General features: G+C 36.8%; 1 protein-coding gene across 1 annotated transcript; it reads right to left on the reverse strand.

The window, feature by feature from the left end:
• Positions 1 to 21: 21 nt before the first annotated feature.
• LOC132697633 (uncharacterized) lies at positions 22 to 22,247 on the reverse strand. Its single transcript, XM_060663176.1, has 5 exons — positions 21,960 to 22,247; positions 19,268 to 19,529; positions 18,729 to 19,226; positions 18,373 to 18,682; positions 22 to 1,750 (listed from the first exon to the last, which is right to left on the reverse strand). The coding sequence occupies exons 1-5, from the start codon at positions 22,245 to 22,247 to the stop codon at positions 22 to 24; spliced, it is 3,087 nt and encodes a 1,028-aa protein (XP_060519159.1).
• Between the last annotated feature and the right edge of the window lie 4,242 nt (positions 22,248 to 26,489).

The following is a 26,489-nucleotide window of genomic DNA, read 5'->3' on the forward strand; positions in this document are numbered from 1 at the left end:
CCGATGTGGCGGTAGTCCGGACTAATCTAAACTTTCGATAATTTCACTGGTGACTCCCGTCGCGAGGGGAATGGCGATTTCGTGATCGTCGGCCCCATCCTCGTTACTCTGTCTATCGTAGGAATTGGTCGCCAAAAAGACCCTCTCCGATCCTGACGGATCGGGGAAGATCTTTGAGATGATTTCGTTCAACTCCTCGACCTCGCTGTTCACGGGACAAAGGATCGACCGGAGGGCCAATCGCTCGGCTAATTCCAAGAATCGCTCGTTCGTCCCGGGAAGAGCGAGTATCGATTCGAAGACGTCCCCGTAAACAAAGTCGACGAGTTGTTCGCGCGATTTGACAATTAATTTGGAAGGAACGAACAGACAGTTATCGGAAATCGGTTCGCGTCCGTTGTCCGAAACGATTCTTTCCCCGTCGCCTACTCTCCTGATGAAATTTGACCATTCCACCTCTTGCGGATGAACACGCATGTTTTCCGTTAACATGCACAGTTGAAAAGTACTCCATGCCGGATGCGAAACGATGGACGCCATTCCCGCTCGCCTACCCTTGACAACGGGAAGCAACTGCTTGGGATCGCCGCTAAGAATAACGGTTTTCCCACCGAACGGCCGTCGCGATTGACCGTATTCCCGACACACGGCATCGATCATTTCCAACATCCACGACACCAACATAAACACCTCGTCTAACACGACGAGTCTTGCGTTTCGAATATCGTCGGCCGCCTCCGACTCGCCCACCAAATTAGAAACCGGCGTATCGTCTACGCCTCTTTCTCTAGGAATGCCGAAAGAAGAATGAATCGTAGCCGCGTTCCGGATTAACGTGGCCGCGATCCCCGTAAAAGCCGCGGATACGTACGGTAACGCGCGAAGTTCCGCCACTTCCAAAATAACGTTGACGGTCGCGGTTTTGTCGGTGCCCCCTACGCCGGTCAAAACGAAAACGATACGGTTACGATTGCATACACACTGTAAAACCTCGTAAACGAATCCCAGCTGTTGATCGTTGAGATCGACCAGATGCAAATTTTGATTCGGTCTCGGAACGAAAGCGAATTCCTCGAACAAAACCTCTTCCTCGTCCAAAAGTTGTTCCGCCTCCTCGTCGTAAACCCAATCGGAAATCCAATCCCGAGGAAGATTAATTTTTTCCATCGAAGTGGAGCATTCGACCAGAAATCGATCTACGAGACTCCAAAGGACCGTATACCGACACGTACGGAGCACGTGCATCCTTTCGTTTAAGTCGCCCGCGCCCTCTTCGTCGATATCTCTGATTAAATCGATATGAATCCTAAGCACGTAAGCGGACATACGCCTGCACCATCTCTTAAATAAAGTTCGGGGATTCTTCGACGGATTGTACAAGAGAATTAGAGCGAACGCTTCCCTTAAATAAAACGGATGACGAAGACGATCCGCTATCCAATCTAAAATCTTGTCCGCCTCTTCGTCGTCGTCCGGGATCAATTTTAACGCTACGCAAGCGGCCTGATACGAAGGACATAAAACGCCGTTTACGGTTTTCGCGTCCACGAACGAAATCAAACCTGTCACGTTGCCCAAAATCATTCGTAGATAGTAGCGCTCCATATTCCCCGGACTCGGATAAACCGGACTCATACGACCTATAGAACTGGTGGGTCGCGACTTGGCGACCCAACGACCTTGCCGCCAAGAGTGCGTTTCAACGATGTCGACGTAGAACCGTCGCCGACCCGTCGCCTCAGTAGTTATTCTAACGCGGGACTGTGACGATTCAAGGTCACCGATGGCATTTTCCATCAGCAGTGTACCAAAGCCAGTTCTTCGTAAGGGGGGTCATGTAAAAGAAGTAAAGGTCACGCCGAAGAAGTGGAAAGTGTCACCATTAGGGTGTAGACAGGTGTACGGGGACCCCTGGGGGTGGGTAAAGTAATTACACCTGTGTCGAGGTGTGACGTCATAGTGCCTTTTTGGCGCCTCCCCTTGGGGAAAAAGTGTTGTCACTGATTAAAAAACATTTTATGACGTCATAGTCGCTAGTGCCTTTTTGGCAATTGTACCCCGGTAAAAAAAGGGGTTCGTAGAAAAAATAAATTTCGTAGTGCCTTTTCGGCACTACGGGGGGTGTGGGGGTGCGGGGGTGAGAAATTTTTGAGAGCCGAAAAAAGCGACCGCCGCCGCCGCCGATGTCTCGCGCGGGCGGGATTCGAACCTCGAACCTTCGGAGATAAACGCCGACGCGCGCGCGCTGTTCCCCTAGCGTAACTGGGCCGGCACGTTATCGCGTCGTCGTCGTGTATGCGCGCTGGTCGATATAATTAAATAAGTGTGCACCGATAAAATTGATGATTTATTTAAAACATTTACATTGATAAGTTTTAATAGAAAACAAATTAATATCTAAAAAGGTTGTCGAGGTGAATGCAATTAAATAAATGTGCACCGATAAAATTGATGATTTATTTAAAACATTTACATTGATAAGTTGGAATAGAAAACAAAATAATATCTAAAAAGGTTGTCGAGGTGAATACAATTAAATAAATGTGCACCGATAAAATTGATGATTTATTGAAAACATTTACAAAGTATTGACATCCGATATAAATTTGCTAAACACCACAACGTATTTCTTCTTCTTCTTCTTCTATAGGGTATGTTCTAAATCCTTGTTTTTTTGGCCGCTGGTGGTGACGACGACGACGACGACGACGACGATGATGGAATAACTTCGTCGCAATATAAACTTATATTGTTCGAACGACTTGTTGATTGCGAACAATATTTTATATTACATATTGGATGATTTTTAATGGATTCTTCACAAAAGCAAAAAGATTTGTTACAGCTATTACAGAACTTGGTACCGTTATAGTAGTAGACTTTGGAGTTTTCCGAAACATCTTGTTTTACTTTTTTTTCGGTTGTTGTTGTTACGTAACGATCACTATTCATGGCTGCTGCTGCTTCGTACTTGACAAAACACTTTAATGCAAATTTTACATTTTATTAGATAAACAACACAAAAATATCTCATTTAAATGGTCAAAGGTTATCAAATATTATTTATTATCATTATATTTTGTACATACAAAGTAAATATGTTAAAATTACAATTTGCTAAATTTTTCACTATTTGATTGCGTAGATTTAGAATAAGTTGACGGTGTAGCACTTTTCACTTATTTTTTTCAGAGATTGGGTGATGCGCAGATAAAAACATATTCATCGATAAATATATTTATTTAAATTCTCAACAGTATATAAATAATTTTACGCATAAATAAAACATTGATAATCTAGACTAGATAGTTCTACAAAATTTTTTTTAAAATCATCTAATGTAAATTCATAATTTTCAACAATTATAGATTTATTTCCAATTAGATTTTCCAACCCGTATCTTCCACAATACATGATCGTATTTTCTCTCGGAAATATCGGATAATAATTCAAATGTTGACCAATTACTGTACCTATAGTTTTATTAAACGAATTTCGAATTTGCGTTCCTACGGGAAAAGCACCGTCAAAATAGAATGCCGGACACTGCTTCAAAGTTATGTTTTCTTTGGATTTTTCGTATAGGTAGAATGTTCCTCGTTCAATTGGAAAAGTGTAATTTTCAACGTAGACTTTCTCCAAAATTGAGTTTGCTTTGATTGGAGTATGCACGACGACAAAATCGATGAAATTCAAAGTCACAATCAGACTAGAAATTATTTTTGTTTGAAACATGTTTTTTGTTTAAACTTGACAGATTAACAATAAATTACACAATGAATAATATTTGCAACGTTTGATACATTTTATACAGTTTTAATAAGAGCATGCGCAAATAAAAGATCACCACCATGTTAAACTATTTTAATTTGCAAATAACTATACAAAAAATTAGTACAAAATTAAATAATTCTGACAGTGCTAGAGAGGGGATTGTATTTTATTAAACGATCATGTATGATAAGACAATAGGCGGTTGTGTTTGCGGGAATATTCTGAGAAGTTTCAAATTCCAGCCGAATATCTACCGAACCAGATTTTAAACTTTCATTTTGTCTACTACAATCTATTACAATGAAAGGCGCCAACTGTAAAAACGTCTTAAATGTTAAACAGGGTTCGCTTATTTGCTTATAATAGTAAAATTGTTGAAATTGTGCGTACATTTCATATAAAATGGCGATATAATTTTTAGTAAAATTTAAATTAACGTTATCATATGGATATGTTTCTGAATTCAAATACAATTTTATATTACTTAAATTACAATGGTCCAAGTTGGACATATTTTTAGAAACATTATTTTTTCGAAGAGTTTGAAAAGCAACTAAAACAAATCGAGGTTTTTCAAGTTGATTTGTGGCTTTAACGTTCCACGTGTGTTTAGTCGTTTCCTGTAACAATGGATATTCGTGCAATTCCCAACTTCTAAAAGCCAATTCTAATTCTCGTCCTTTCTCTATATACTTGAGAAGTCGTAGCTTTTCCACATCTGCTACTTGTATGTGCGGTATTCTCCATATCGCTTTATATAATTCTATTTTGGGTTTTTCGTTTTCTTTCGTAGATATGACGGCGTTATTATCGTTGGAGCTTCGAATTAAAACCAATTCTTGTCTCATATTGATTAGAATTTTTTTGAAATCTTGTTCAAAAAATCCCATTAAATTTTTAAGAGGAACGTTTACATTGAAATATCCATCTTTGTTTGTTATTTCGGGATTTTGCAAGTGATTCCAACCGGCATGTTCGTATCGATCACATTCATTTTTTGTGAAAGATGCCAATCCTTTGAGAGTAGTTGTAATTCCAGGATTTCTAACCCTGTCTATAACGATCCCTCCAATTTCATAACGAATTTCATAGAAAAGAAACGCTATAAAATTATTGATCGGTTTAAGAGTCGTGCTTACTTTTTTTTCGCTGTCGACAATTCGTCCTTCGAAATACATGTAACTATTGGTCGGTAAAGTGTAAACGTCTTGAGCCTGTATAGGAATCCGTATTTCATCCGAATTATTTAATGTCGTATTTGCGTATGGAGTGTAGCTATGTAACTCGTAATTAATAATAGAATTGTCCATAAATGCTTGTTCACCTACGTTCAGAATATTAAAACTCATCTTCTTTGTTCTTCTTCTTCTTCTTCTGGTTGTAGTAACTTCCAAAACACTTGCAAAAGACAATAAGTCTTCGTATACCCGAACGGATTGTTAATGTTATATTTAGGAGGAATTTACACGCCGTTTTTCTTTTTGTTTTTTCCCTTCAATGTTAATCCCAGATAGCGAAGAAATTCGAAATTTTCGACTGTTAACGGTTTCAACGATCGACTATGATTAACTCTATGTAGATCCGTATTTTCTTTTATATTCGACGACGTGAAAACGCCATTTGGAATGTTGAGGTTATAGAGGAGCACCATTTTTTATGACACCACTTCCTTTAAATGTATTCTTACTGTTATCGTTTCTCTTTGAAAATTAATCAAATTACCGTCTTGATCCACTATTTTAAGGATAATTTCGTCAATGTAATTAGAATTTATAGGTAAATATATAACATTTGACACATTTTCGATTATACGAAATCCGCTTGGCACACTAGGATAAAACATGTGTAGTATATGTACTGAGTTATTATTATTATAAGAATTCTTTATCAAATTACATTCTACACAAACAGAATTTACTTTCGAAATATTTATCGGAAATTCGAATATGTGTAATTGATTGGCAGACAGTTTTCTATTTTTGAATCCCAACAATTTTGCAATCGAATCGCCTTTTTCAAAATGTATCGTCTCGTTGGATTTGATTTCGTATTTTAGTGTATTAAGATTGGCCCTCATAAATAAAACGATTTCGTCATTCATCGACAATTCCTTTTCAATCACATTTGTTTTTTGTTGTTTCTTTTGGTTTTCTTTTTTCAATGTTTCGTTTTTCTCCGTAATCTTCTCCATTATAAACTTTTCAATGTCGTTAATTTCATAACTAGCTTCGGGTACGACAATAACTTGACTTCCGATATAAAATTTATTGTTGGAATTGTCTACATTGGGAATTGTGTTGAAAGTAACAAAGTCGATCAATCCGATCGCATAACTTTTTGAATCGTCCAAAACGATGGGAGGATATATTTTAGTCGAAAGTATCGAGTCTTTACCAGATAATGTAAACGTATACATACCGACCGATCTGTACAAAGGTTATCGGATTAATGAATAACAGTTTGCTAATAATAAATAATTTATTCGGAAAGAAAATGTAAACATAGCTGACCACAATTCACGGTATTAAATTTTTGATAAACATCGTAATTGTATCGTATATTGCACGGTCCATTCGAATTGAAATATGTCAATGCTTCCAGTGGCGGAGGTAGATTTCCATAACTGTCAAAATACATGATATTAGGTCCCTGTTTTTTGCAACATGTCCAGTGGGTTCCGGTTCCGCTTCTACTGTCCAAGTTGATTATACCTCGTTCATTTTTTCTTATTTTTCTGGGCAGATTATCTATCATAAAAACACCCCTAAACCAAGGTATTTTCAACAACTTTTTAGCATACTTTTCCAACTGAATATTCGTTAACGGATAATCGTTAGGTATTTGCTTCTTATTCATTTTATTAATTTGTACTGCAATTGCGACGCCGGTACTAAGTTTACTATTTATTTGTTAACGGTTATATGGCTTAAGAAAAAGTCCCATTCCTGTTTTATACGGTTTTAAGTATATGCCTTTACCCATTGCGATCGCTTCCATGGCTTTGTTGTGACGTTGCGATTCTTGCAATTGTTTCGTTGCCGATTTCGCATCGTTTACAGCTTTCGCGATACCCGCAGCTCCACCGGAAAGAGCACCGAGCGCCGAAAGTCCAGCAAATATCGGAATGAGCGGTAAAACACCACCCGTTTTTGGTATCGGTACGATACGACTAGGTTTGATTTTATTTTTTAAACTCTGAGCCGCCTTTAATGCGACACGAATTGCATCACCATAAGTACTAGGTTTTTGTTTAATAACGTGTTTTTTAATTTGTTTAGTAGCATTTGTAAAGCCAATTTTTTTCTCTCGTCGCCGTCGTCGTTGTATCGCACTTGTTTTACGTTTTCTTGGATTAGTGTTTTTTCTTCTGACCATTTTACCGATTACAACTTCTAATTAGTACTGAAAGTGTTTTCCATCTTTATTTACTATTTATAATTTGAAGTTTTTAGGTGGTGTGTATACGCAACTGTCGTCGTCGTCGTCATTGTCGAGACTTAATTTTCATTTTCTATTATCAGTATTCGATATTTTTGATAGAATCATCCATTTCTATGTTTTTCTCATTATCTTCTACGTTTAATCTTTTTGTCCTTTTTATTTCATTTCTATCAATCGTGGCAGCTTTTCTTTTCCGATTATGAACTAATACGATACGAGGTTTCTTTTTTGAAATTTCATTATCTTCATCATCATTTAGAATGCTTTTAGGTCGAACTCTATCTAATGGATAATCGTCTGCGATATCAAAATCTTTCTTATCTTCATATGTCTGTTGTTTCGATTTGTTGTTTTCTTTTCGCTGCTGTGTCTTCTTTTTCTTCTTTTGGCTGCAAATATTCTTTTTCTCTTTGTGATTTATCATCTTGGCTAAAGAATCCTCAATTTCGTATAAACTTTTTTTAGTTTTTTGTAGTTTTTTTAAACAAGTTTGAATTAATCTCCTAGAACGGTAATAGTAACCACCACCGCCGCGGTCTGTATTTGGAATGCCCATTCCGAGTTTTAATTTTGTTTTCATTGCCGCCGTTACTCCTAAAGCGGCAATTTTCTCCTTCCACCCTGAATTTTTAGCTTTAAATCTAGCTAAAGCCTTGGAAGCTAATACTTTATCTGCCTCGTGACGTTTGTTTAAATCACTTTCCGTTGAATAGGCGATATCGTGTTGTTTGCATGCATGGTCCAAACCGTTTATGCCGGAATCGTTTTTAGCGAGACGTTTTTCAACTTTTGTACCGGGGCCGCACCCCGGTTCGTTTTGTTAGTACAAACTAATATAAAAAGTTTGTAAGTCATCTATTTTATATCATTATGAATAGTACGGTGTTTTAGAAAACAATCACATTATGAAACTTATTAAACAAAGTACTACATTAGATATTGAAAATAATACGTTTCACGAAAAATCTTACAAGAGGCATGGTAAATTGTTTCCCGCAACAATAAGATGTATTATCGTGGGTCCTTCGAATTGCGGTAAAACTAACGTGATGATTAATTTAATCGAACAGGAGAACGGTGTAAAATTTGAAAACGTATACATTTATTCGCGATCTTTGAACCAACCAAAATATATTTACCTGGATCAACTGCTGAAATCAATAAAAGGTATTCGATATTTTACATTTAACGCCGGTGAAAGCATTATGCATCCGTCGGAGGCTAAACCGAACAGTATTTTCATTTTCGACGATGTAGCGTGCGACAACCAAGATGTCATACGCGAATACTTTAGTATGGGACGACATAATAAAATTGATTCGTTTTATTTATGTCAAACGTATGCTAAAATACCTAAACATCTTATAAGAGACAATGCTAATTGTCTCGTAATTTTCAAACAAGACGATTTAAATTTGAAACACATATACAACGATCATATCGGTACCGATATGACTTTTGAACGTTTTAAAGAAATGTGTGCTTTATGCTGGAACGAAGCGTTTAGTTTCCTAACTGTATTTAAAGACTGCGATATTAACCAAGGAGGTCGATATAGGAAAACATTTGATTGCTTCATACATTTCTCATCGTCCTATCGCGGCGGCGGCGGCGGCGGAAGCTGTTTCGACCTGTTCAGGAGCTGTTCAGACCTGTTCAGAAGCTGTTTAGACCTGATCAAGAGCTGTTTTAGACCTGTTCAGGAGCTGTTTAGGTCCCCGATCAAAAGTTGTTTACGCCTGATCAGAGAGAGCTGTTCCTATAAAGGTTATTCAGTAGTGGTTCTACATTCAGAACGTAACTTGCTATAGACGGTGATATCGAGCGCTATGATCAGTCAACAAAATATTAAAGTTTTGAAAAAACGATTAATTTCTAAACGTAAGGATATAAGAAAAAAAAATTTGAAGAATTAAAACGTGGTGAAATGATGCAAGAGACAATGTTTAAGCCTATTACAAAACTATTGAAAAATATCGAGTCTTCTTTGCAAAATTCAACAAGAACAACAACGCCAGCAACCACGACGACGAAGACGACTCTAGTAAGTGATGTAACACAAACTACTCCAAAGTATCATCCTCCCGTAAAAGTGGAGGAGCCCGCCGCCGCAGCAGCAGCAGCCGCCGCCACAGCAGAAGAACAAACTTTACCACTATCAGTAATTCAAAATAAACGAAAAATATTGCCTAGACAGTAATCATTTAATTCGACTCCTATTAGTAATTACGATTCACCGAGTGAAATGAAACAATCAATTATAGATGAAATTGATTCAGATTATGAAGACAACGTAGTAAACGTAGACAAGGAATCTACTAGTCGATTTGAAGATATCGGACCAGTGTCTTTTATTGAATATTTGGATCAATACGATCCATTACCACGGAAATATATTCGAGAAATGTACGAAGATACCGAAAATAGAGAGTTTGATCACAAGTATGGCGTTAGAATGGATAAAAGTACTGAAAATTTTTTTATTGGTAACTCACAAGTAGATATTCAAGGATCAGATATTTATGTTCAAGGTAAACGGTACAGAGGTACTCAAGGTTTATACGAATTGTTATTTAAAAAGTATCCTAACAATAGTTTATTTAACGAACAAGACAGGGAAAATTATAAACAAATTGTATACAAAACGAACGCTCACAAAAGACATTATAAACCCAATGCTCAAATTGACGGAAGTAAGCTGAAAAAATATAAAAATATTATTGCACCAACAACAACAACTGGGGGAAAGGGTTTAATGACAACAATGGAAGTGACACCCAATAAAAAAGATTACATTTATTGGGACGATCCAAATGAATTAGTCGATCGATTGCGTCTACTCGTATCGTCACAGTCTGCAGGTCATACGGGTCACTTAAATGAGATAAATTCGCTGATTGAAGAATTGCGCGAAGCCGATATTATAGAATGAAGCCGTCGAAATTTATTACGGATGCCAAGCGACAAGTTGTAGAGGAACTTCATAAACCTGCTCGTATGAACTTTAAACGTAGAAAAACTATAATTAAATCTTTATATGATCTGTTTCAAGCTGACCTTATCGAAATGATTCCGTACGCAAAACAGAATCGTGGATACAAATACATACTAATTGTAATAAATTGTTTTTCTAAATTTGTTTGGGCGCTACCTGTAAAAAATAAGTCGCGAGCGGAAGTGACGAGAGCTATGGAAACAATTTTAAAGTCCACCAAAAAACCAAAAAATTTACAAACTGACGCTGGAGCTGAATTTTTTAACAAAGACTTTCAAAATTTAATGAAAAAATATCATATCAATCATTATAATGTATTTAGCGAGAAAAAGGCCGCTATGGTGGAAAGAGTGAACCGTACCATAAAAAATATAATGTGGAAAGAGTTTAGTCTACGAGGAAACTATAAATGGATCGACATATTATCGGAAATTGTTAGAAACTACAATAATACACATCACAGCGTAATTAAAATGAAACCGGCCGATGTTATAAAAAAGCACGAAAAAAAGCTAATGGAAACGGTGTTTAATCGAATAAAAATGACAAATCTTAATACCAAATTTAAGATTGGCGATCGCGTACGAATATCGAAGAGGCGAGGTGTTTTCGATAAAAAATACCAACCAAATTGGTCAACGGAAATTTTTACGGTAGATAAAGTTCAACTAACCAATCCCACTACGTATTTATTAAAATAATCAAAATATTCTCGGTGGATTTTACAACGAACAATTGCAAAAAGTGAAGTTTCCAGACGTTTATCTAGTTGAAAAAATTCTCAAAAGGAAACGCGATAAAGTGTTTGTAAAGTGGTTGGGGTTTGATAACAAACACAATAGTTGGATAGATATAAATAATGTTGCGTAGGTGTGAGGAAGATTCAGTTGCAAATTAGTAGTGCTCGTAGAACATTTAAAAAATGTTTATCCTCGAAGTTCAAGGATTTCAGTATAAACAGAGCGATTATATCGTTAGAGAAATCGCAATTATAAACGTGTCCAGTGGAGAAGTGTTTCATAGAATGGTGAAAACACCTTGTCCGTATAACTGGTTCACAGGAGAAATTAGAAACCATCTTTTGAAGACCACGAATCGTGTCCACGGACTATCCTGGGATGAAAAAGAAGATGAGACCTGTCTACCTCAAGAAAGTATAGTTAGTTTTATTAGAAACATTGTACAAAATAACTATATCTATGTTAAAGGTAAAGGTAAGGTAAACTATTTAAAATCACTGCTTTATTACAATGATATTGATATTGTCGATTTACATGACATTGGATGTCCAAATTTTAAAAGTTTAAAAGAAAATAACCAGTATAATTTTCATTGTAATAATCACTTTTATAATTTCTCTAATTGTGCCAAAGAAAATGTACTATTGCTGAGAAATTGGTATATTAATAAAAATTATCTTAAAAAATGAACTTGTTGTTTTATTAACTTTAACCATAAGAACAATTAAAATGATTTTTATCATGTGACGGAAAAATTAAACAAGTTATAACTCGAATATTTTTTTTATTATTTTTATTTACTAACTAACTAAAAACGATTAATTTCTAAACGTAAGGATATAAGAAAAAAACTTGAAGAATTAAAACGTGGTGAAATGATGCAAGAGACAATGTTTAAGCCTATTACAAAACGATTGAAAAATATCGAGTCTTCTTTGCAAAATTCAACAAGAACAACAACGCCAGCAACCACGACGACGAAGACGACTCTAGTAAGTGATGTAACACAAACTACTCCAAAGTATCATCCTCCCGTAAAAGTGGAGGAGCCCGCCGCCGCCACAGCAGAAGAACAAACTTTACCGCTACCAGTAATTCAAAAGAAACGAAAAATATTGCCTAGACAGTTATCATTTAATTCGACTCCTATTAGTAATTACGATTCACCGAGTGAAATGAAACAATCAATTATAGATGAAATTGATTCAGATTATGAAGACAACGTAGTAAACTTGTTGTTTTATTAACTTTAACCATAAGAACAATTAATATTATTTTTATCATGTGATGGAAAAATTAAACAAGTTATAACTCGAATATTTTTTAATATTTTTATTTACTAATTACACTAAATTTTTGACTTTCAAAGTCTTCCGCGTCGTCGTCTAAAACGAAGCAAAAATCTTCAACTTTGCTGGTACTGGGAGTGGTGGTAGTCGTCGTCATCGTCGTAGTGGTGGCTGATTTTAAAATTCTGTTTTCCAGAATTTTTATTTTCTCTTCTTCCGAAGCCGGCTTGAATTTTTTAGCCGGTACGGGTTCGTCCTCCTCTATGGCAGCCGCATAAAAATTGACGTCCGAGAATTCACGCATCCCCTTCAATAACAATTGTAATTCTTCCTCGTCATCGGCCGCCACTCTCAGGTATCGGACGGGAAGATTTTTTAATTTTCCCTGAACCGTTTCATTCTTCGGTGAATATTTCAAATACAAGTGAACACTCTTGTTCACAATCTTCACTTCTTTCCTCCCATACCTATGATAATTTGATAGATTTTAAGTAAATTATGGAAAACAAAACAATGAAGGTGACAGACTTACCTGAATAAATTTTTTAAAAATACCGCCAGCATCTTGTTGGAAAGTCTGGCGGGATCCGTTGACTCAAAAATTAATGTTGACGGAGTGTCCATAGTCGTTGTGTACAATGATTCCTTGTCGTAGAGTTCGATATATTTATATGCATTTATTTTTTTTAATTATTATCTATCCTAAAATTTCCACTTCGTCAGCACGATAATAACACAGTGCATTCATAATATTAAAAGCGATTACGTTATATTTATCAATTGCGCAAAACAATAGTTTTGACCCTAACCCCGCTATCCGATAAAAGCGGTAAAATTCTACAAAGTGATATTATTTATCACATACGCGTCTATTAGAATAGACAAAAAAGTCTGCTGCGTATAAGTAAAAATGTCTGAAATCAGTGAGTTGAGTGAAAAAACGCTGCTGAAAATTAAAGAAGTTGGTGAGTTAATTAAAACAAAACATGAATATTGCAAGTGGATAAAATTTCTGAACAGAAACAATTTAATTTTGAAAAAATATTTAAAAAGTGTATCGTCATCGTCGACAGACAGAAAAGCGGTGGCAAAAATAGAATCAAATTTAAGTCTTTTAAAAAATTTCAAAGAACAATTCAAACATCATAAAACAGTTAAAAAAAATAATGCAAAATTAATTTGGGTTGATAACGAGTCTTGCTTTAAAAATCGTATTAAAACGGGAGCAATAGTTAATTTAGATATTAAAGATCCTATAATATTTTTTAGCAAGGCGTTTAGATCATTCTCTTGTCAAATAAAAAAAGCCCTTCGGGAGTCCCTAATTAAAGTTAACGTAATATTTCTTGCAGATTTTGTAAAACCACAAACGGGCGAAACCGATGTAAAACATTTTTCCACCAAAAATCGCGTCATCGATCATAATACCGATTTGAAAGAATTTTATAGTAATTATATTAAAAATAATATATTAACAAAATTAGAGGATTTTCAAGAGAGGGATTCTGGTTGGGCTCTTCACCGGATTCTACAATTAAAAGTTAACATTAATAATTATACACCGATAAATATCGGTCTTTCAACTTATGTATCGATGCCAAAATTTATTATTAATAAAAAAGCTGTTCTTAATATTCAAAATAACGATGAATATTGTTTTCTTTGGTCTATCGTTGCCGTGCTACATCCTTGTCGTACAAATCAAAATCCGCGTATTACCTATTCATATCCTCATTTCAGTGAAGTTTTAAAATACGATGGCATTGAATTTCCAATCAAATTAAAAGACATAAAAAAATTTGAAGAAATGAATAATATTTCCATAAACGTTTTCTCATTAGAAAAGCGGGAAATTGTACCGGCGTGTTTAAGTCAATTCTCTTATTTAAGAACGGTTAATTTATTGATGCTTCCCACCGATACAACCAATGATTACGACGACGACGACGACGACGACGACGACGACAACAATAATCTCTCTAATCACATTAACAATTTTGAGACAGTTTTTCAATTCGCATTAATTAGAAGTTTATCACGGTTATTATCGAAACAAAGCGGAGATTCGACTCATAGCAGATTTTATTGCGATCGGTGCTTAAATCATTTTTATTCACAACAAACTTTAAATAAACATATATTTAGTTGCAGAAAATTAAATAAAACCAAAATTACGCTCCCGACTGAACAAGAGAAACACGTAACATTTTCGCATTTTAAAAATAAAGAAAAAGTACCGTTTGTTATTTACGCGGATATCGAGTGTATTTTACAAAAATACGAAGATTCCGCTGCGACGGGAAACATTAAAAAATATCAAAAACATATTCCTTGTAGTATTTCTTATTATCTGTTGTGCAGTTACGATAATAATCTTTCCAAATTTAACTTGTATACGGGTAAAGATTGTATGAGCTGGTTTTGTCGACAATTACAAGAACTGGCCCTACAATTAAATCCTATATTTAACAATGCTGTTTCAATGACACCTTTGACTGAACATGAAAAAGAATCATTTTATACATCAATCACATGTCACATTTGTTCAAAACCATTTACCGAAAATGATTTAAGAGTAAAAGATCATTGTCATTTCACGGGAAAATATCGAGGAGTTGCTCATTCTTCTTGCAATCTTAATTACAAGGACGATCATATGATACCCGTGGTATTTCATAACTTAGGATACGATCTACACTTTTTTATTAAAAACTTGGCAACTGAAATTCCCGGTTCGGTAATATTACTTACTACCTCGTAACAAAGAAAAATATATATCGTTTACAAAATATATCGAAAACACGAGCGTTAATTTTCGATTTTTAGATTCGTTCAGATTTATGGCTAGTAGTTTGGATAAGTTAAGTTCTTATTTAGACCCTAGCGAAAAAAACATTACTAGAAGCTTTTGCGAAAATCTCGAAGAATTTCAGTTGTTACAGAAAAAGGGAGTCTTTCCGTATGAATATCTAGATGATTGGGAAAAATTGAACGACGTCGAATTGCCCCCGATTGAAAATTTCTATAGTAAACTTAGAAAATCCGGTATTACGATAAAAGATTACGAGCATGCCAAAAATATTTGGACAACATTCAAAATTCAAAATTTACGCGAATATATAGAATTGTATTTGAAAACAGACGTACTATTATTCACGGACGTTTTCGAAAATTTCAGAAATGTATGTCAAAAAACGTATGGCTTGGAATGTTTGAAATATTACACGGCACCGGGTCTGGCATACGATGCATGTCTTCTCATTTCAAATGTTCAACTAGAATTAATTACGGACATCGATCAATTAATGATGATCGAAAAAGGAATACGCGGTGGAATTTCACAATGCAGTAACCGATACGGTAAGGCTAACAATAAATACATGGAAAACGATTATAATCCAGACATTCCTTCATCATATTTAATGTATTTCGATGTAAATAACCTATATGGAACGGCAATGAGACTACCACTACCGACGAGTGGGTTCCAATGGATCGATAATAACGCATTTTATTCTATCATAAACACGTCGGACGATTCTGACGTTGGGTATCTTCTTGAAGTAGATATAGAATATCCTACAATACTTCACGATATCCACAAAGATCTACCTCTATGTCCGGAACGTTTGATTCCACCAACGGGTCAAACAAAACAGCCGAAATTATTGACAACATTGTTTGATAAAAAAAACTACGTAATACATTATAAAAATCTCAAACAGGCTCTTCAGTTAGGTTTACGTGTTACAAAAATTCATAAAATATTACAATTTAACCAATCTCCGTGGTTGAAAACCTACATTGACCTAAACACACACTTGAGGCAGCAAAGCAAAAACGAATTTGAAAAAAATTTTTTTAAATTAATGAATAATGCCGTTTTCGGCAAGACTATGGAAAACGTTCGGAAATATAAAGACGTTAAACTGGTAACAAGTTGGTCGGGACGATACGGTGCAAAGAGTTATATTTCAAAACCAAATTTTCATAGCTTAACAATTTTCGACAATGACATGGTTATCATTGAAATGAAGAGATTGAATATTAAATTTAATAAACCCATTTACGCTGGTTTTAGTATTTTAGAAATTTCAAAAACATTTTTATACGATTTTCATTATTTCATTATATTATACCAAAATTCGGCAAGGATGTAAAACTCTTGTATTCAGATACAGATTCGTTAATATATAATTTTTACGTTGACGATATTTATAAATGTATTCGAGAAGATATTCATAAATTTGACACTTCTGATTATCCTCCCGATAACATTTATAATATTCCTTTGGCTAATAAAAAAGTTTTGGGATTGATGAAAGACGAAAACAACGGTAGAATTATGCACGAATTTATCGGATTAAAATCTAAAATGTACGCGATCAAATTATATTATTCAAATGTAGAACGAGAAAACTCTTCTAACAAAAAAGAAGTCGAAACTATTAAAAAAGCCAAAGGTATTACCGATTCGTCATTAAAAACAATCACTTTTGAAGACTATTATAATTGTCTGTTTGATAAAACTCAAATGTATACCAACGAAAATCTGTTTCGTAGTAAAAACCATGAAGTTTTTACGGTAAACCAAAGGAAAATTGTTTTAACACCGTTCGATGATAAGAGAGTGCTTAATTATATATTTACTGATACATTGCCTTGGGGATATAAAACAAATTAAATTTTATGTTAAAAAAATATTCACTTGTTTTAATTAATACAATTTCATAAGCAGCAAAAACTCACTTGTTTTATCATTTTTGTTTTAATTAATTCAATTTCATAAGCAGCAAAAACTCAACAATTTTAAATAAAGACATTATTAAAAGGTAAGAACCTATTTGTTTTCTGTAGTCATAATTTAATACAATTTTTTTCACAGCATTCTAACGTCGAGTCACTGAAAATTTGCGTTAAAGTGTTTAGTCAAGTACGAAGCAGCAGCAGCCATGAATAGTGATCGTTACGTAACAACAACAACCGAAAAAAAAGTGAAACAAGATGTTTCGGAAAACTCCAAAGTCTACTACTATAACGGTACCAAGTACTGTAATAGCTGCAACAAATCTTTTTGCTTTTGTGAAGAATCCATTAAAAATCATCCAATATGTAATATAAAATATTGTTCGCAATCAACAAGTCGTTCGAACAATATAAGTTTATATTGCGACGAAGTTATTCCATCATCATCGTCGTCGTCGTCGTCGTCGTCGTCGTCGTCGTCACCACCAGCGGCCAAAAAAACAAGGATTTAGAACATACCCTATAGAAGAAGAAGAAGAAGAAATACGTTGTGGTGTTTAGCAAAATTATATCGGATGTCAATACTTTGTAAATGTTTTCAATAAATCATCAATTTTATCGGTGCACATTTATTTAATTGTATTCACCTCGACAACCTTTTTAGATATTATTTTGTTTTCTATTCCAACTTATCAATGTAAATGTTTTAAATAAATCATCAATTTTATCGGTGCACATTTATTTAATTGCATTCACCTCGACAACCTTTTTAGATATTAATTTGTTTTCTATTAAAACTTATCAATGTAAATGTTTTAAATAAATCATCAATTTTATCGGTGCACACTTATTTAATTATATCGACCAGCGCGCATACACGACGACGACGCGATAACGTGCCGGCCCAGTTACGCTAGGGGAACAGCGCGCGCGCGTCGGCGTTTATCTCCGAAGGTTCGAGGTTCGAATCCCGCCCGCGCGAGACATCGGCGGCGGCGGCGGTCGCTTTTTTCGGCTCTCAAAAATTTCTCACCCCCGCACCCCCACACCCCCCGTAGTGCCGAAAAGGCACTACGAAATTTATTTTTTCTACGAACCCCTTTTTTTACCGGGGTACAATTGCCAAAAAGGCACTAGCGACTATGACGTCATAAAATGTTTTTTAATCAGTGACACCACTTTTTCCCCAAGGGGAGGCGCCAAAAAGGCACTATGACGTCACACCTTACCCACCCCCAGGGGTCCCCGTACACCTGTCTACACCCTAATGGTGACACTTTCCACTTCTTCGGCGTGACCTTTACTTCTTTTACATGACCCCCCTTACGAAGAACTGGCTTTGGTACACTGCTGATGGAAAATGCCATCGGTGACCTTGAATCGTCACAGTCCCGCGTTAGAATAACTACTCGCCTCCTCCGCCGCGTTCAATTCGAACCAAGCGACGAGCTTAGAACGCTCGCCCCTTTCGACTACGGCCACCTCGTCCCCTTCCCTGTAAATTTCACAAGCCTCTCCTTCCAAATGCACGGGCAACTTTTCGATCGTGTGACTGATATGGAACATGCCATTTCCCAAGATGCGATAGACCGCCTCGTGCGGTCCGATATATCTCATTTTAAGGAATGCCGCCGCCTCGTTCCAATCGATCGTACCGGTGGTCGTATTCACTTGCATCTCAACGCATTGGATGTTCGCTACGTCTAACCCCTTATTGACGTAGGCGTTAATGTATCGACACACCTGGATCGGGTTTCCGACGCAAAGTTCCAAATTCGTTGCCGACGAAACGATTTTGTTGCCTGTTAAAAAAGCAAACACCCGGAGGACGTCTGTAAAGAATTTGCTTCTCGATCTTAAAAACGGTGCTCGATATTTGCTGTTTCGGATATTTCCACCGGCATCGATCGACAACGGTCCAGCAAGGCGGTCTTCTGACCCTCGAATTTTCGACACCTATCACCCCCTCTTGTTCCTCCTCCTCGTCATTGTCGTCGATTTCCTGTTCGACGTTTTCCGGTTCGATATCGCACTTGTTATGTATCAAGAACGTGTTGACCAAGTGACGAAGCGATTCGAAACCGTTACCGTCCGAAGGTTCGGGCCATCTCGCCCAAATGACCCTATCCACATCCTCTCCCGAAACGGGAACGTCTTCTCTGGACAAATAGAGAAGGATATGCGCGTGCGGAGCGCCGCGTTTTTGGAATTCTACCCTGACAACGTATCCTTCGATTTTCCCTAAGATTTGACGCTCGGTCAAATCTCCCATCAAGGCACACAATCGTAATGATTGTGTCCACTGTATCTTAACAAAATCGGATTGGTATCGTCCATTCTTCCCTGATCTAAGAGAATTTTTCCATTTTCGATGATCAAAAACCTCCTATTATAAAACGAAGAAAGTGCGAAAACTTCCATGGCGGAACCCCATTCGCCGTTTTTTGACATGACATTTTTGTAATCATCAAAATTTGTAAAATCGGTCCAAACCGCTAGATCGTTCCAATTGTTTTCCGCCGCCGCGACCGCGTTCGATCTTACCTGGAAATGTTGCCGGTCGTTACCGTGCAATCCCACGGCGATAGAACGAAACAAGCAATTCCCGTCGCCGGCCGCCACTCGATACCGTCCGTATCGATCGCTTCTAATTTGTTCGCTTTCCATTATTATTTTCGACTAGAAACTTCTGAATAAAAAAAAGAAAAACGGGAATAAATTATACGATAAAATGTGTAAGAACGCATAAATCGACACATATTTAAAGAAAAACGTTAAAAAAAAATTAGAACATTTAAAATTTAATAAGAACCGTCAAAATAGCAGAACGATATCGCGACGTTCTGTATACAATTTAAATTTAAAGAAGGAAATAAAAAAAAAACGAAAACGAAAATATCGTTCGCTCGAAACAAACGATATAATAACGTAACACATAGAACCAATGTAAAGAAAATGAGACACCCTGTATGTGATTAGAAGCAAACTATCTTATCGGAGTACGTCTGATGGTGTAGAAACAGAGTTACGCAACCCGCACATGATTTTACGTAGGAAATAATTTAAAGACATCCGGTATGTTTTTAAAAAATTAAATTTAAAATTATAAAGCCAAAGATGCAAAAACATTAGCAAATTTAAATCGAAATACCCATTTACCGCGAAGAACGATATCGCGACGTCCTGTATACAATTTAAATTCAAAGAAGGAAATAAAAATAACGAAAACGAAAGTATTGTTGACTCAAAAGAAGCGATATAATAACGTAACACATAGAACCAATATAAAAAAAATGGGACAACCTGTATGTGATTAAAAGCAAACTACCTTATCGAAGAACGTGTGATGGTGTAAAAACAGAGTTACGCAACCCGCGCATGATTTTAGGTAGGAAATAATTTAAGGACATCCGGTATATTTTTAAAAAATTAAATTTAAAATTATAAAGCCAGAGATGCAAAAACATTAGCAAATTTAAATCGAAATACTCATTTACCGCGGGGAACAATATCGCGACGTCCTGTATATAATTTAAATTCAAAGAAGGAAATAAAAATAACGAAAACGAAAGTATCGTTGACTCAAAAGAAGCGATATAATAACGTAACACATAGAACCAATGTAAAGAAAATGGGACAACCTGTATCTGATTAGATGCAAACATTTTTATCTGAGTATGTGTAATCGTGTGAAAACAGAGTTACGCAACCCGCGTATGATTTTACATAGGAAATAATTTAAGGATAACCGGTATATTTTTAAAAAATTGAACATGACGCTAGAGATGTAAAAACCAATGCAAAGAAAAAAAAACACTAAAATATATTAGCGAGAGATAGTCGCAACTCGAAAACTTTTTCTTCATGTCCGGGTAGGAGCACATAGCAATAGAAATATATTTAATTACCTTAAAAAAAGAAAATCAATCACAATTAACTTTCTCGGGTGCACTTTTAAAACAAACTAAATGCAAATCTCGATGAAGATCATCCCACCTACATTGTCACCCCCACCAATTATTTAATATTTCGCGCCTAGGATAACGATCGCTAAGATCGTCGAACGTTGCCACGTTGAGCGCAAAACGTAGTTATTAAAAATGATGCGAGTTAATTTTTGTCTTTACCAATTATGAGAATCGTCGAAATCTATCTGGAAACACTTTCAACTGCATCCCGTCTCTTTTCGTTGAATTGAAATTGATCTTTTTTTCAATAAAAATCGATATAAATCACAATGCAGGGATGCTTCTGGCAACAGTGTCACCCCATCCACTTTTATAACGGTTTTCTGTCCGTCGATCGTAAATCATTTTTTCGCGGGTAAAATAACGGCTGTTAGAGAATCGTCGGACGTTGCCATATTTAAGAGATGCAAAAATCACGAAAATAATCGATCGATTTTAATAAGGGAAAAATGAAAGCCTACCTCGCTTTAAAATTTCAAACTTGAATGGATAGGAGGAACGTCGGAAGCCTACCAAACTATAGTGGTTACGAAACCGCACCACTCTACGCGCGTTATAATAAACTTGGGACGAAAATTCGCTTATTTTTCGCCTCCGACGCACCGTTTCCGAGATACGGCCCTTTTTCGAAATTTTTTTTTCCATTTTAAAATGGCTATAGCTCGAAAACGGTTCGTTTTTTGGGAAAACCGAGCAATTTTTTGTTCGAAAGGGGACGGTTTACCACCCCATTTTACGGGAATCCGGTATCTGTTTTCCCATTTTCTTGATTTTGGTGCCCCCGCCGGCATCGTATAGAGTCTTAGGAGCCTACCTCGATTTAAAATTTTAAACTTGAATGGATAGGAGGAACGTCGGAAACCTGCCAGGCTATAGTATATACGAAACCGCACCATTTTACGCGCGTTATAATAAACTCGGTACGAAAATTCGCTTATTTTTCGCCTCCGACGCACCGTTTTCGAGATACGACGATTTGAAAATTTTGAAAATTATTCCAAAAAACCGCCGTGTCTCGGAAACGGTTCGTCGTAGCGAGAAACGGAGCGAATTTCCGCCCCAAAGGTACGGTTTCCGACCCCGTTTTACCCGGATCCGACATCGTTTCCGCCATTTTCCGGAAAAAAGTTCTTTCGGGGGCGGTAACTCCGCCCCCCAAGGTCGGGGGCGGTTCCGCTCGCGGCGCCGAAATCGCGGCCGCCCCCTCCGCCGACCCGCCAAGTTTCATCCCGATCGGAGCGGCCGTTCCCGAGATACATCGCGAGCCGGCAACGTTTAGAGTCAGGTCCCGCATAACAAGCGGCGCGAGAAGCGCGGTCGCCTATTATGCGGGGACTAGGGCGGTATCTGATCGCCTTCGAACCTCTAACTTTCGTTCTTGATCAATGAAAACGTTTTTGGCAAATGCTTTCGCTTCTGTCCGTCTTGCGACGATCCAAGAATTTCACCTCTAACGTCGCAATACGAATGCCCCCATCCGTTCCTATTAATCATTACCTCGGGGTTCCGAAAACCAACAAAATAGAACCGAGGTCCTATTCCATTATTCCATGCACACAGTATTCAGGCGAAGTTTTAGCCTGCTTTAAGCACTCTAATTTGTTCAAAGTAAACGTGCTGGCCCACCTCGACACTCAATGAAGAGCACCGCGGCAGGATTGAGTTGGACCGCCCGCGTGAACGGGCTAAGTCCACCGGCAGGACGTCTCGCGGCACGCCAGTTAACACCGCGGACGATGAACCGGCGGCGCGAGACACAAATTCGACTACGAGCTTTTTAACCGCAACAACTTTAATATACGCTATTTTAGCTTGAATTACCGCGGCTGCTGGCACCAGACTTGCCCTCCAATTGATCCTCGCGTTAAAGGGTTTAGAGTGTACTCATTCCGATTACGGGCCCTCGGATGAGTCCCGTATCGTTATTTTTCGTCACTACCTCCCCGTGCCGGGAGTGGGTAATTTGCGCGCCTGCTGCCCTCCTTGGATATGGTAGCCGTTTCTCAGGCTCCCCCCTCTCCGGAATCGAACCCTGATTCCCCGTTACCCGTTACGACCATGGTAGGCGCAGAACCTACCATCGACAGTTGATAAGGCAGACATTTGAAAGATGCGTCGCCGGTGCGAGACCGTGCGATCAGCGTAAAGTTATTCAGAGTCACCAAGTTGAACGATGTCGGGCGCGAACCCGCCACCGATTGGTTTTGATCTAATAAAAGCACTCCTTCCGTCTCCGGTCGGACCTCTGTTTGCATGTATTAGCTCTAGAATTACCACAGTTATCCAAGTAATTGTGGGTACGAACTAAGGAACCATAACTGATTTAATGAGCCTTTCGCGGTTTCAATTCGAATTCGCGTATACGGATCGCCTTTGTATGCGGACCGGCTCCATATATAGACCGCCTTCGTATATGGATCGCCTTGCTATACGCTTCCATATAGGGATCGCCTCCATATACAGAACGCCTTTATATACGGACCGCCATTATATACGGACCGTCTCTAAATACAGACCGCCTTCGTATACGGACCGCCTCCATATACGGACCGCCTCCATATACAGAAAGTCTCTATATGTAAACCGCTTCTATATGCGGACCGGCTCCATATATAGACCGCCTGTATATATAGACCGCCTCCATTTATAGATCGCCTCCATATACAGATCGCCTCTATATACAGACCGCCCCCATATATAGGTCGTCTCTATATATAGACCGCTTCCATAACCGAAACTAACCAAAATGGATCAAAGTGGAGTATATAGACCGCCTAGATGGTAGACCGCCTCCGTGGTGGTTGGCATCACTAAAGCGATAACCAAAACTAACCAAAATGGACCAAAGTTGAGTATATAGATTGCCTAGACCGTGAACTTCTTCGGTGGCGGTTTGTTAGGAACGTCGGAAACCTACCACGCTATGGTGTTTACGAAACCGCACCACTCTACGCGCATTTTAAGAAACTCGGTACGAAAATTCGCTTATTTTTCGCCTCCGACGCACCGTTTCCGAGATACGGCCCTTTTTCGAATTTTTTTTTTTCAATTTTAAAATGGCCATACTCGAAAACGGTTCGTTTTTTGGGAAAACCGAGCAATTTTTTGTCCCATAGGGGACGCTTTACCACCCCATTTTACGGGAATCCGGTATCGGTTTCAAAACTGCAAATATCAGTTTAAACTATCATTTTTTGATACAAACAGTTATATATTCATGTCAATATCATTCAAATTCTAGTCAAAATCGGCGTCTTTGGGCATTTTAGTAACGAAAACCTTAATAAACTATTAGATTTCGACGTAAGGCAACCATTCTGAGTCAAATAGTTGCCGATTTCGATAAAATCTTAGTCAGAATCTGCTTTTTCGCCTCTTATTGTACCCAAATCTACCTTAGAAATGCAGATATATACTTAAAATACCTTCTTTTGGGACAAATAATTGGTTTTCGCCCTTGATTTACGGAAGATTATAGCCAAAACATGCATTTTCATAACTTTGCGAACTGAAATCTACATTAAAACTGCAGATAACTACTTAAAAATTCACTTCCTTGAATTGATAATAGGTTTTTCTTTGTCATTTTAAACAGATTCCAGTCAAAATCGGCTTCTTCGACTCATATCGTACCTAAAACCGCATCAAAACTGCAAATATCAGTTTAAACTATCATTTTTTGATACAAACAGTTATATATTCATGTCAATATCTTTCAAATTCTAGTCAAAATCGGCGTCTTTGGGCATTTTAGTAACGAAAACCTTAATAAACTATTAGATTTCGACGTAAGGCAACCATTCTGAGTCAAATAGTTGCCGATTTCGATAAAATCTTAGTCAGAATCTGCTTTTTCGCCTCTTATTGTACCCAAATCTACCTTAGAAATGCAGATATATACTTAAAACACCTTCTTTTGGGACAAATAATTGGTTTTCGCCCTTGATTTACCGAAGATTATAGCCAAAACATGCATTTTCATAACTTAGCGAACTGAAATCTACATTAAAACTGCAGATAACTACTTAAAAATTCACTTCCTTGAATTGATAATAGGTTTTTCTTTTTCATTTTAAACAGATTCCAGTCAAAATCGGCTTCTTCGATTCATATCGTATCTAAAACCGCATCAAAACTGCAAATATCAGTTTAAACTATCATTTTTTGATACAAACAGTTATATATTCATGTCAATATTTTTCAAATTCTAGTCAAAATCGGCGTCTTTGGGCATTTTAGTAACGAAAACCTTAATAAACTATTAGATTTCGACGTAAGGCAACCTTTCTGAGTCAAATAGTTGCCGATTTCGATAAAATCTTAGTCAGAATCTGCTTTTTCGCCTCTTATTGTACCCAAATCTACCTTAGAAATGCAGATATATACTTAAAACACCTTCTTTTGGGACAAATAATTGGTTTTCGCCCTTGATTTACGGAAGATTATAGCCAAGACATGCATTTTCATAACTTAGCGAACTGAAATATACATTAAAACTGCAGATAACTACTTAAAAATTCACTTCCTTGAATTGATAATAGGTTTTTCTTTGTCATTTTAAACAGATTCCAGTCAAAATCGGCTTCTTCGATTCATATCGTATCTAAAACCGCATCAGAACTGCAAATATCAGTTTAAACTATCATTTTTTGATACAAACAGTTATATATTCATGTCAATATCTTTCAAATTCTAGTCAAAATCGGCGTCTTTGGGCATTTTAGTAACGAAAATCTTAATAAACTATTAGATTTCGACGTAAGGCAACCATTCTGAGTCAAATAGTTGCCGATTTCGATAAAATCTTAGTCAGAATCTGCTTTTTCGCCTCTTATTGTACCCAAATCTACCTTAGAAATGCAGATATATACTTAAAACACCTTCTTTTGGGACAAATAATTGGTTTTCGCCCTTGATTTACCGAAGATTATAGCCAAAACATGCATTTTCATAACTTAGCGAACTGAAATCTACATTAAAACTGCAGATAACTACTTAAAAATTCACTTCCTTGAATTGATAATAGGTTTTTCTTTTTCATTTTAAACAGATTCCAGTCAAAATCGGCTTCTTCGATTCATATCGTATCTAAAACCGCATCAAAACTGCAAATATCAGTTTAAACTATCATTTTTTGATACAAACAGTTATATATTCATGTCAATATTTTTCAAATTCTAGTCAAAATCGGCGTCTTTGGGCATTTTAGTAACGAAAACCTTAATAAACTATTAGATTTCGACGTAAGGCAACCTTTCTGAGTCAAATAGTTGCCGATTTCGATAAAATCTTAGTCAGAATCTGCTTTTTCGCCTCTTATTGTACCCAAATCTTCCTTAGAAATGCAGATATATACTTAAAACACCTTCTTTTGGGACAAATAATTGGTTTTCGCCCTTGATTTGCGGAAGATTATAGCCAAAACTTGCATTTTCATAACTTAGCGAACTGAAATCTACATTAAAACTGCAGATAACTACTTAAAAATTCACTTCCTTGAATTGATAATAGGTTTTTCTTTGTCATTTTAAACATA

The sequence above is a fragment of the Cylas formicarius genome, unplaced genomic scaffold, assembly GCF_029955315.1.
Source record: "Cylas formicarius isolate icCylForm1 unplaced genomic scaffold, icCylForm1.1 PGA_scaffold_26__1_contigs__length_5699629, whole genome shotgun sequence".
In the NCBI taxonomy this organism is placed as follows: domain Eukaryota; kingdom Metazoa; phylum Arthropoda; class Insecta; order Coleoptera; family Brentidae; genus Cylas; species Cylas formicarius.

Excerpts from the sequence above, each read along its gene's own strand:
- LOC132697633 (XM_060663176.1), bottom strand. The coding sequence starts at position 22,247 with ATGCGGGACCTGACTCTAAACGTTGCCGGCTCGCGATGTATCTCGGGA. Across the intron at positions 19,530-21,959 it reads ACCGTTTCCGAGACACGGCG|GTAAGATCGAACGCGGTCGC; the intron begins GTTTTTTGGAAT and ends CAACATTTCCAG. Across the intron at positions 1,751-18,372 it reads AGTTATTCTAACGCGGGACT|AATAACTACTGAGGCGACGG; the intron begins GTGACGATTCAA and ends GTCCCGCGTTAG.